Source organism: Orbicella faveolata, unplaced genomic scaffold, assembly GCF_042242905.1.
Source record: "Orbicella faveolata isolate gen_17 unplaced genomic scaffold, um_ofav_v1 contig_2, whole genome shotgun sequence".
In the NCBI taxonomy this organism is placed as follows: Eukaryota; Metazoa; Cnidaria; class Anthozoa; order Scleractinia; family Merulinidae; genus Orbicella; species Orbicella faveolata.
In genome coordinates this window covers 16,311,565-16,322,869 of record NW_028301547.1, presented here as the reverse complement: position 1 = coordinate 16,322,869, position 11,305 = coordinate 16,311,565, and the positions used below count along the sequence as shown (strand labels likewise).

Sequence of the window (11,305 nt, the reverse complement as noted above, 5' to 3'; positions counted from 1 at the left end):
AACTGGGAACTGGTCATATTGTGAGTTCGTAACGGTTTCAATTTTCATAGGTTAATTATCTCCCAAGTTATTACACTGTCTTCAGTATGTCAATCAAAGTGGAATACAATTTTATTTTTAATAAATTATTGCAGAAATGTTACAACTTCCTGATAACATCCAGTTATTCTTGACCCTCAATGAATCACTGAATATCCCCAAAGAGAAAATCTGTTGTAACTTAAAAAGATAAAAAAGATCTGACTCTTGATGTCAAAAATATAAATTATCTTAAAATGGGACTTGTTACAAAGTAGGTAATTTAATTGCAAAGTTGTACTTTTGATCACAACCAGTATCACAGGCATAAAATAAAACTAAATTTGACACTTACGCCTGTTTACAAGGAGGGTGGTTACCCTAGCAAGCGGGTTAATCTAGCACTCAAAGATTTCCTCTTTTTTTCTTTGTCATGTTTACAAGGCAGCTAGGGTTACCCGGGTAGGCGGGTTACCCTATCTACATGCTGGGGTTACACTGGCAGGCGGGTTAACTTTTCTGCCTTGTAAACAGTCCAGGTAGGGTTAACCCGCCTACCCAGGTTAACTTTCTATTGTTTCGAGACCCTTTGAGTGTAACCACACATTAAGTGCCAGGTTGTTGGGCTGCCCCACCCGTAAAATTTTGTTTGTAAACCCGGGCTATCTTTTGCCCTCCAGTTAGGGTTAACCTGCTTGCTAGGGTAACCCTCCCTCCTTGTAAACAGGCCCTTACTACGTAAATCCATCAATATGTTATGTCAAGTTTGAACATCAGTTATTTCAGTTACCCAAATTAAAGTCAACTGTTATTGCTGACTTTCATGCGGTTTAGTAAGAAAGCAAAAAAATTACTTTGTTCTCACACAAAAGCTTGGGCATGCCCCAAGCCGTGAAACTCTCCCTTTGATTCTAGATCTTTTTAACTTCCAGCAACCCATAATTTTCTGACCACAAAGTTGACAGATGTATAGAGCATAAGTTAGCTTAAACTGATTCAATTGCATCAAATAATTTGACATCATCTGCAAAAAAAAGAAAGAAAATTTTAGTAGTTACAATATCTAGCTGGTTAATGTACACTAAACTACAATACACTAATATGAATGTGGTTTCCTCTATTGCAACATTAAAGAGGATTAGCCACATTGGCCCCAGCTCAATTTTATCTGGATTTTCTATCTGAGTCAAATAAGAATTTGGACGTGTTGGTTTTTCAGAAGAGAATAAATCCAAAGGACTCTGAGAAAAAAAAAAACTCTTGGATAAACGCAAGTACCAACAACAAACTCATCCCACATTATGGTACTGGGTTGGAATCAAACCAGGGCCTGGGGGGTACTCTACAAAGTTTCATACGAGGAGGCTCAGTCCCAAGCTCTGAATCCCAAGGTCCAACTCCTTACCCTTAATTGTATACCATTTGACAGAAGAGGTACCCCTTTCACTAAGACCACTGCATCCCTTAAAACCCCTGGAATGAAGTTAATGAACAGTGTCACAACATCTAACATGACACACAGAGAAAACAAAGGAACTTGCTCTCTTTGCATGATCTGAGACAATACCACTGAAAATTCACAGATAAAGAACAGACTACTCATAGAGTGATTTTGTTGCCAAAAAATGCTGATGAATGGCTTTCAAACTTCCAAATTCTACTTGTTCTTAAAGCCTAAATCTCATGGCCAATTCTCATGATATTTGTAAGCACCACCAGTAAAATGCATTAAGCTCTGAGTGCAATGTGTCCAATTCACAATTGCTAGTTCACAAAACCGCAAACCATCACCGAACCAGTTCAGCTTTTCAGCCAGAATATTTTACTTGAGAGCCAAAGTGGCCCCTGAAGACCTTTTTTTAGGGGCCAATTTTTGGCGGTCATTCGTCTACTTATTGCGGAAAAATCATGTGCCCCTGATTAGATTATCAAGGGTAACACACAGAAGCTCACTCGAATTTTTTCTTTCGGGGAGAGTGGCAGTAACACAGGATAAATAAAATGTTCATCAAATAAACTAAGCTTGTTTCAGAGCTAAGAAAATGAGTAATGATTTAATAGTGGCCCCATTGGAGGATCTGGGTATTCCAATTATCCCAATAATTTTTGGCCTAAATATCCTATATCCCGTGAATTTAATCTTTCAAAAATAACAAATGAATATTCCCACTCGACCTCTCAGGATGTCCACCCTACCGCTATCTGGATTTGTTCTCGGTAGCCCCAAGTTCAACTCCTCAACCACATTGTGTAAATAACCAACTGGTCAGCCTCCAACCAGTTGGGATTCTTAATAGTTAATGTTATATTTGAAATATGTGTTTATTCATTTACAGTGTCCCCAATTAGCACATTTAATGGTGCTAAATACATTTGACACTTAATTAAAGTTATTATTATTATTATTATTTCTATTATTATTATTATTATTAATATTATTACAAATATCTCATACTGTAAATTGTTTAATTAGTGCCTCCCCTCAAATAAGTGCCCCCTTCAAATAAGCACCCCTCCTATCAGCCAAAATTTAAAATAAGCACCTTCTCCCCTCTCCTCTCTAAGTATTGACTCAACAAAGGATGTATTTTCTTGGCCATGTTTAATCACAACCAACCGATTATCGAATCGTTCAAGCACTGTGCATTGACCATCACAATGGATGGTAGTGAAGATCTACTGATTCATTGCCTAAAGCTGCCCAACCAACCTTGTGCAGCAGGCCTAGACTGGTTAAAGGGATTAGTCATTATGTAGTTCTTCAAGAGAGAGAAGATCCTTTTGATGGACTTAGACACAGTCCGATGGAATTAGGACGTGGCCGATAATATTCATGATGAAAAAATCAAAATTGATACTAAATATGTAATCATGCTTGCCAAACTAATTAACTGCATATGGGATATTAGATTTGTACACTGTTTCAGTTTGTGAACACGTCAAGTTTGGAAAACTAATTGCAAGAGTAACAACTCTGCCGCTATTAAAACTTTAGGAAAAGTTCTGTACGTTGATACACAGCTTATGTTGTTGTTTATGCACAATATTTGATGTACTACAAAAAAAGATTATATCTGGCCATGATTTAGCCAGCAGCACAGGCATTATTTTGGAGTGGAATGCTAGATAAATCGAGTTTTTGATGCCTCAATCTTGGATTGTAATTGGATGTTTGACCGGTAGAAGGTTGGTGCAGAGGTGGGGTGGGGCACTTGAAATGACGTATTTTTCCTTCCTCTCCCACTCCCCCCTTGCCCATTTTTTCCACTTAATGCCTATTCCCTCGGCAAATATTTCCGCACCCCAAACTCCCAGTTACCAAATGCAAGATGGTGGCCAAATACGAAAATACGAAAAAGTGCACTCGCACGCCCAGCCTAGCCATGATTTAAGAAAAATTAAGTAAGTAAGGTTACTGTTTACCTTAAGGAGTGTCTCATGAAGAGGCAATGTAGCCCGTCCAGTTTAAACCGAAGATATACAAACCATCATATCAAATTCAAGCTTAGAGCTGGCTATCAAAGTATACCAAAACAAATTTTGAAATAAAATGAACTGTCTAATTTTTCACATGCTCTAAATACAAGTGGCCAAATCACTTTTTGAAAGATACAAGACAAAGCAAATTTTTTTTTTTCACTAATCTAATTTGTTCCTCAATTTCTCGACCCAAAGCACTAAAAAAGTGTGTCTGAGATATGATTTGCCATATTTAATTTGAGTGAAAAGTTACAGAACATTTTCAAAATAAGATTAAAAAGATATACAGTGATAGTACAAAAAGATTTTTCTTGTTTAATGTCAAACTAGCTTCTGTCCAAATTCTAGGGCAAACAAACAAATTCCCTTTGGCTTCTAGCCTTCAAAACGTGATTCAGACGCTTGCATTTACAGGTTGTGAAAAATCCAACAATTCATTTTATTTCAAAATTGCTGGTATAGTTTAATAGTCAGCTCTAGCTATAAGCTTTAATAAATTTGATATAAGGGTTTAGACAGCTTACATAGCTGCAATTTAAACCGGACGCGCCACATTACTTCTATGCGAGACACCTCCAAAGGTATACGGTAATGGTTTTATCTGAAGCACCTCCCATGAATAAGCACCCCCAGTCTTTTCAGAAATTTTAAATAAGTGCCCCAGGTGCTATTTGAAGATTTAAAGTATCCCACTAATTTTTACCCCAAATATCCTGTTAATTTTTTACCTAAAATTAATATCCCTCATTCAAAAACTCCTAAAAGGACCTCATTATTTTAAAAAAGAGATCAAAGTCTGGCCTTGCAACTTAAATCCTTAAAATTGAAATAGCAGTTTTTTTTAACTGTCTTACTGGAGAAAAAGTCATTACATGATTCAAAAATAATCATTTCGAATAGTTTTTTAAAAATATCAAAGTAATTTTCAGAGAAGCAATGTTATCGACTTCGACTTCCTCATCTTCTTGAACAGACACTAAAAGCAAATGGATAAAATATGGCCAATGGGTTACAATAAGCACATTTCATTATCCAGACAAATTATTCACTGCAAACAAAAATAGTTTGTGTTATAACATTTTCGTCTGCAATACAAATTCTATCATGCGATAATGTAAATTTATTTTTGCGGAAAAGTTTCCATAATATGAGCAAAACGTTATAGCAATAGCTCATGAAAAGAATATTTCAAAGTAAGAATAAATATGTGGGAATGATCTCGAAATGTTTCTTTGGAAGTGAAAGTATACGTCATTACTTATGCAAAATACGTCTCGTTGTTCGGTTGGCGACACGAAACGTGGAAATTCAAGCTTTATTACAGAACTCCAGCCATCTATAAATCATGTCCTAAATTTTGACTTAGAAAAGATGCAGCGATCTTTTTCAGTGAATTTTATCTGTATTAAACCACGATCAGAGTAAAATATATACACTGACTGCTAAACTGCTTTTCAAGACGTAAACAATTGTACTACATGCAGGAAGCCGACTTAGCGCTGGCAGGGTGTGTCGAGGATAAGTACTAAAAATATCGAAAATACCCAGAAAAATATCTTGATCACTGACTTATTTGCTTAGAATTTCACAGGAAACAATTTCCAAACCATTTACGAAAGAATTGAATCATTTTTGTCCTGATTAAATGAGAACTGACACACAAACTGGATTTCTATTCACCAATACTCGCAGCGAAACATCTTGGCGCTCTTCGATGACCTGACGCTGCGAACGGACACGAAAAACTTTCAACAAAATCTCGTATGTTATGAGGCCAAAAAGCGCTCTATATATCGAAATAAAGAAAAAATGCTTTTAACTTTAAATCAGAGAGCTGATTAAGGAATAAAACGGTACAAAACACTTGCAAATGCACTTCTTCTGTTATCGTGGACTGACCCTTTGAAAATGGATATTGTGTTCGTGGAAGGCGCGTTGTCTTAGAATATGCGTTGCAACTTCTAGATGGCAAAGTTAGCCACATAAACAACAGATTTCTTACCAGATGACAAAAAAAACTCTCCTGGTGACTTTAAACTGAAAACTGTGGCAAAAGAGGGCTCTAAGTTTGAAAACAAGCAAGATCGATGCATTGTACTTGTAACCGTAATCGCCAAGATGGCGGTTAACTTCGTTGAGAAAGAGACGTATGAAACAAACTTAAAAATTTCCTCTCTGCGAAAATAAAATTTGAACATAAATAGCTTAGCTTCAAGATGAAAGTAAATTGAATAATACTACGTTAAAAATGTCTCAAAAGTCCTTCTTAATGCGAAATAAAAGAGCTTGTTGTTTAAAGTCGAGGGAGAACGAAGATGAACCAGCATCAGGAAGAAACAACTTGGCGCAAATTTGTTGCTTGCGAAATACATTTCATAAAGAAATATATTTGAATCTTGAAGACAATAAAATAGTCTCACACGTACAAAGGACTGAAATACTTTAATTTGGAAGCCAAAATACTTGTCTTACCATAATTTGAGACCGGATTGCCATCAAAATAATTGAAAGTTGCGAAGTTGAATAGATTTTGAGGATCAAACGAGACGAGACGTTCAGATGGTATGGAACCAAACACTACCTTCTCGAAAACTTTCAACGCCTAAAATAACCAAACAACCACGGAAATCTATCGCAAACGAGTACTACTGATTGTTAAAATCACTTTTGACCCACAGAAATATAAAATACAAAAAATATTGGAATTTTAGGGAAAATGTTTACGAGGGAAGCAATTACGACAGCTTGCAGCCACTTGTCGAGATGTGTTTGTTGCCTATATTTAACAAAGTTTTCAACGCACTTCTACATGTTCGCCAACCCTCGTTGTGACTCAAATGTAAAGTTAGATGGTTTAACTTTCTTAAACCAACCAAAAAGTAATAATTCCTTCCATCCTCCCTGAGCTGTGAAAGGTTCTTTGCAAAATGTCAAACTAAACCAAACTGGAGTTTTGCGCTTATCGTTAAACTGCTGAAAAACGCAAAGATGATTTTTACGTAACTTACCGCTGTCAGGAACGCAAACTAAGTTGCTTTCATTCCCAATGATTTTTACGGCAATCGCGTGAAGAGATTATCCTGTATACGACGAAAAGTTGGGACAAGAAGCACAACTAGCCCAATGGCGGTCTGAAATGGCAACATTTCGTGCCTGTTTCCTCAGTGGTCCGCATTCGATGTATAACTAAGATGCGCGTTCGTAGCTGCGTCACTTCTCCCCAAGCGACGCCGAGTAGAGGGTTCGTGAGTTTGATTGTCTCGCTATCGATTTCTTCCGAGAAACCTCGTTGTTAAATTAATATAATCAGTCACCATGGGCGATGCAGCGACGACGACACCAAAGGCACCCAAGAAGAAGGCACCGAAAAAGCCTGCCGAGCACCCGAAGTACGAAGAAATGATCGTCACTGCGATTAAAGAGTTGAAAGAGCGAACGGGTTCCTCGCGTCAGAAGATAACAAAATACATATCCGAGCACTACAAAGTTGGAGAAAATGTTGGGGTCCAGGTGAAGCTCAACCTTAAAAGACTTGTTACGGCTGGTAAACTTATTCAGGCCAAAGGAGTTGGCGCGTCCGGATCTTTCAAGGTGAACAAAGCCGCCGAGGTGAAGCCGAAACCTAAACCAAAGAAGAAGCCTGCCGCCAAGAAACCGGCAGCCAAACCCAAGAAGAAGCCCGCAGCTAAAAAGCCTGCTGCAAAGAAAGCAGCCGCAAAGAAGAAGCCTGCAGCCAAGAAGAAGGCTGCAAAGAAACCGGCCGCGAAGAAAGCCCCAGCAAAGAAAGCAGCAAAGAAACCCGCCGCCAAAAAATCGCCCGCGAAGAAATCCACGAAGAAAGCAAAGAGCCCAGCGAAAAAGCCGGCCAAAAAAGCTACAAAAGGAAAGAAATAAGTGAACTTGAAAATATTTCATGACTGACATACATTTATTATGTTTATATTAAAAGACTGCGGTTTCCGTTGACTTTCAGTTTAAAAAAAAACAAACCTTTGCCGTAGCAGAGGGTGCCGAAGATAGAATATAGAAATAAGAATTAAGAATTCTTTCTGTAGATGTGAATGTATGTTACCAGCCGTTGTTAGGTTTTTCATAGCAATTTATTTATGTAAAGTGCAGGTCAGATGTGTGAGGTACACGAGAGTTTTGTAAATAAAGGAAAAAAAAATTTTATAAACGAAACGGTGGTGACTAAATTTATTGCATTTTTATCTTGTACATGATATCCCCTGTCCAGACAAAGGGGGCACACCCGTTGCAGTCCTTTGTTTTCGAACTGATGCGATACCCCATCCCCCGCTAGTAAAAAGAAGGGAAAATGGCCCCTGGCCTCCTATCATGGCTATTATATGCGTCAGATTGAAATTTTACCATTGTGGTACAATTAACAAATCGAATGTGGTTGGGCGTGGTCTGAACTCTTATCGACAACGATACGCGTCATCGCAGTGGTCAAAATGTTGTGGACTCACGAGGCGCAGTTCACAACAAATTTTGACCACTGTGGTGACGCGTATCGTTGTCGATAAGACTACAGACCACGCTAAACCACATTTCGATTTGTTTTTTTACCACAATATCAAAGTCAAAAAAAATTTTTTTTTGCGAACGCGAGCTGAAAAAGGCGTTGCATGACACATTGACGTGAGAAGCGTGGTCTGGACTCTTATCGGCAACGGCAAATTAGCCAATCAGATTGCGAGATTAGTAGCAGATAACTGCAGAAATTCTCGCGCGCTCTTTGGCTAATTTTCATTGTCAATAAGCGGACAGACACATGAATTTATAATTTATGCGAAGCGTCATTGGGCCTCTTGTGTTATTGATCATGAATTTCGTTATAACATTGTCAAAGTAGTCTGCGGATGCACCCGGCTATCACCTCGTGGATTCACAGCTACTTTGACAATGTTATGACGAAATTCCTGATCAATAACAGGACAGACGCATGAAAAACTGACGTCAATTTGTGAAATTGACAATGAAAATTAGCCAATGAGCGCGCGAAAATTTCAGCAGTTATTGTAAAAAAAAACTTGACCGTAAACCTTGCATTCTCGGCCTCCAGCCAAGCAGTATCAGGGCTTTCATCTGGAGTTCTGCTCCATATCTCAGGCGATCTGCGCTAAATATCTAGTTTCCGCTTAGTCTATCTCATACCTATGACGCATTTACCATCCAAGTCTGCAGACTTCAAAAATTTATCACTCTGTTTTCAAAATTTGTGTCGTTTCCACTTCACATAGTTTTTCTCAGCCCTCGATGAAGACTGCCCGAAATATTCATACACGCTGGGTGATATTTAACAAAATTTGGAAGCAAAAATGTTTTCAGCTGTTTGCACAACTTTGTATTTTGTTTACAACTTTCTATTAACTCTATTGCTAGCTGGTAATAATCTGCACTAATGTAATATGCTCTTGTTTGTTGTTGATATACCAGGCGTACCCTCGTCGGCCGTATGTTTGTGTTAGGAGAGGGGTGGAGGGTTATATTAGCTTTAATAGGCCACGTTCCTACGTTTGCATTTCTAATGTAAGATTCCTGTGAAGGGCGGTAGATAGATAGGTAGAAAGATATGATTCAGGCAACTTGCAGGTTGATCAGCTTTGGTGTTCGTGGAAGGCGCGTTGTCTTAGAATATACGTGACACCTTCTAGATGGCAAATTTAGCCATGTAAACAGCAGATTTCGTATTAACAGACGACAGCAAATTAAAAAACTCTTCTGATGAATTACAACTGAAAACTGCAGCAAAAGAGGGCTATAAGGTTGAAAATAAGCAAGATCGATGCATTGCACTTGTGACCGTAATCGTCAAGGAGAAAGTGACGTACGAAACAAACTTAAAATTTCCTCTCTGCAAAAACAAAATTCAAACATAAATAGCTTAGCTTCAAAATGGAAGTAATTAAGATAAGATAAGATAAGAACCTTTAATTTAAGTGTCAAATGTATTTAGCCCTAGCTGACTAATTGGGGACGTACACTAAACAAGAGCCATTAGTACTAAAAAGAAAATGCTAAACTTACTAAATTATTTAGACAAGGGCCTTAAGTACTAATAGAGCTAAAATGATAAAAAGGATCAAAATTATTAAGAATGCAATCTAATCACTGCAAAATTGATAGCAATTACTGTTATTAGTTAAGTTAAGTTTTCTGATAAGTTACGTTTTCTGATTCTGTTACGGAAAGTAGTTAGAGTGGAGGCATCTCTTATATCCTTACTGAGTTCGTTTGCCATAACAAAAATCCTAAATATCTGATTGTATGTTTACCATAATGTGTGGTATTGAAGTATGGAACCACAAAATCACTGTTCCGTAGCAGATGCGTAGAGGCTTTACGTACGAAAAGGGAGGACACGTTGTCTGGTATCTTGAAGGCGTCTATTATATAAGGAAGGCAGATCGGCGCGTTCTAATAGTTTGTCGTATGTGTCTGACTGTGATCTGTATATAACCCCCGGGGGAGGTACTCCCAGAGAAATTGGGTGGGGTTGTGCGGCCGTTTCCCAAAACCCTTACCCTATTTATGACCAAAATCTGCGATATTCCCTACCCTATTTATGATCTGACCAAAAATTCGAAACCCTATTTATGACCTGACCCTTAAATCAAAACCCTGTTTCAGACCTGCGTTATAATTAGTTCTTTAGTTCAGACCAATGTTAAATTACCGTAAACATAATTTGTAAAAGGTTTTTGCTGATTTTCTTTTCGATAATGATGAACAAGTGGCTTCTTCTTAAGAACATGCCCATATCAAGGCTAGAGCGCAAAAACTATACCCTATTTATGACCAAAATGGCCAAAATCGGCTAAACTCGATACCCATTTATGACCAAAACGGCTGAAAAACCATACCCTCTGGGGCCGTACATACCTATCTAGCCCATATAAGGGAGTACCCCCCGGATATAGCCCTTAACGGCTCGCTTTTGTATGCCTTCAAGCTTCCTTTTGTTTGACGATTTACAAAAATGCCATATCAAATGATGTTAGATGATACATGAGGCAATATACGAGAAAGTACTCCAACTTTCTGACTAGTCCTAATACACAATTCACTCATATGCTCAGTAAAATTAAGATTGTCATCGACATAAACTCCTAGTATTTTCATTATTTCTGCTTTTTTAATGTCTGTGCCATCAATGGTAAGCGTTCTATCACTCTTATCTCTATCAACATTCCTTGGAAAAAAAATAAAAACTAAAGCTTATCTGGATTAGAACAATTGAACAATACTTCGTTAAAAGATGCCTCAAAAGTCCTTTTTAAAGCGAAATAAAAGCGCTTGTTGCTGAAAGTCGAAGAGCGAAAATGAACCAGCATCAGGAAGAAACACTGACTTGGCGCAAATTTGTTGTTTATGAAATGCAATTTATAAAGAGATGTATTTGCGTCTTAAGCACAAGAAGATAGTCCCACACATACAAAGGACTGAAATACTTTAATTTTAAAGCTAAAATACTTGTGTTGTAAACCATAATTTTATTGGATTAGGCAAACAAAAATGTCATGTTTTATAGGGGACGGGTCATGTAATTTTCAACCTTTATTTAGGAGTGGATCACTCAGTTTTGTGCCAAATTGAAGAGGTGGGTCATGTGTTTACTATCCAACACATATTCAAATGCTCCGACCAACCCCCCCCCCCCCGCCCCTCCTTAGAAGGAAAGCCTTTGTTAACATTGTGAACATATTTTCAGCATAAAGCATTCACAACGAGGCTTGTTCTCTAAGGGAGGGAGAGTTTCATTGTAAGCGTTTTGACAGGAAAAAACACTGTAGGCATTATG

General features: G+C 37.9%; 1 protein-coding gene across 1 annotated transcript; it reads left to right on the top strand.

Annotated features, from left to right (window-relative positions):
• The first annotated feature begins 6,713 nt into the window (after positions 1 to 6,713).
• On the top strand, positions 6,714 to 7,680 carry LOC110049645 (histone H1.0-B-like). Its single transcript, XM_020755452.2, has one exon. It carries the CDS (start codon positions 6,814 to 6,816, stop codon positions 7,390 to 7,392), a length of 579 nt encoding a protein of 192 aa, XP_020611111.1. The 5' UTR covers positions 6,714 to 6,813; the 3' UTR covers positions 7,393 to 7,680.
• The last annotated feature ends 3,625 nt before the right edge of the window (positions 7,681 to 11,305 follow it).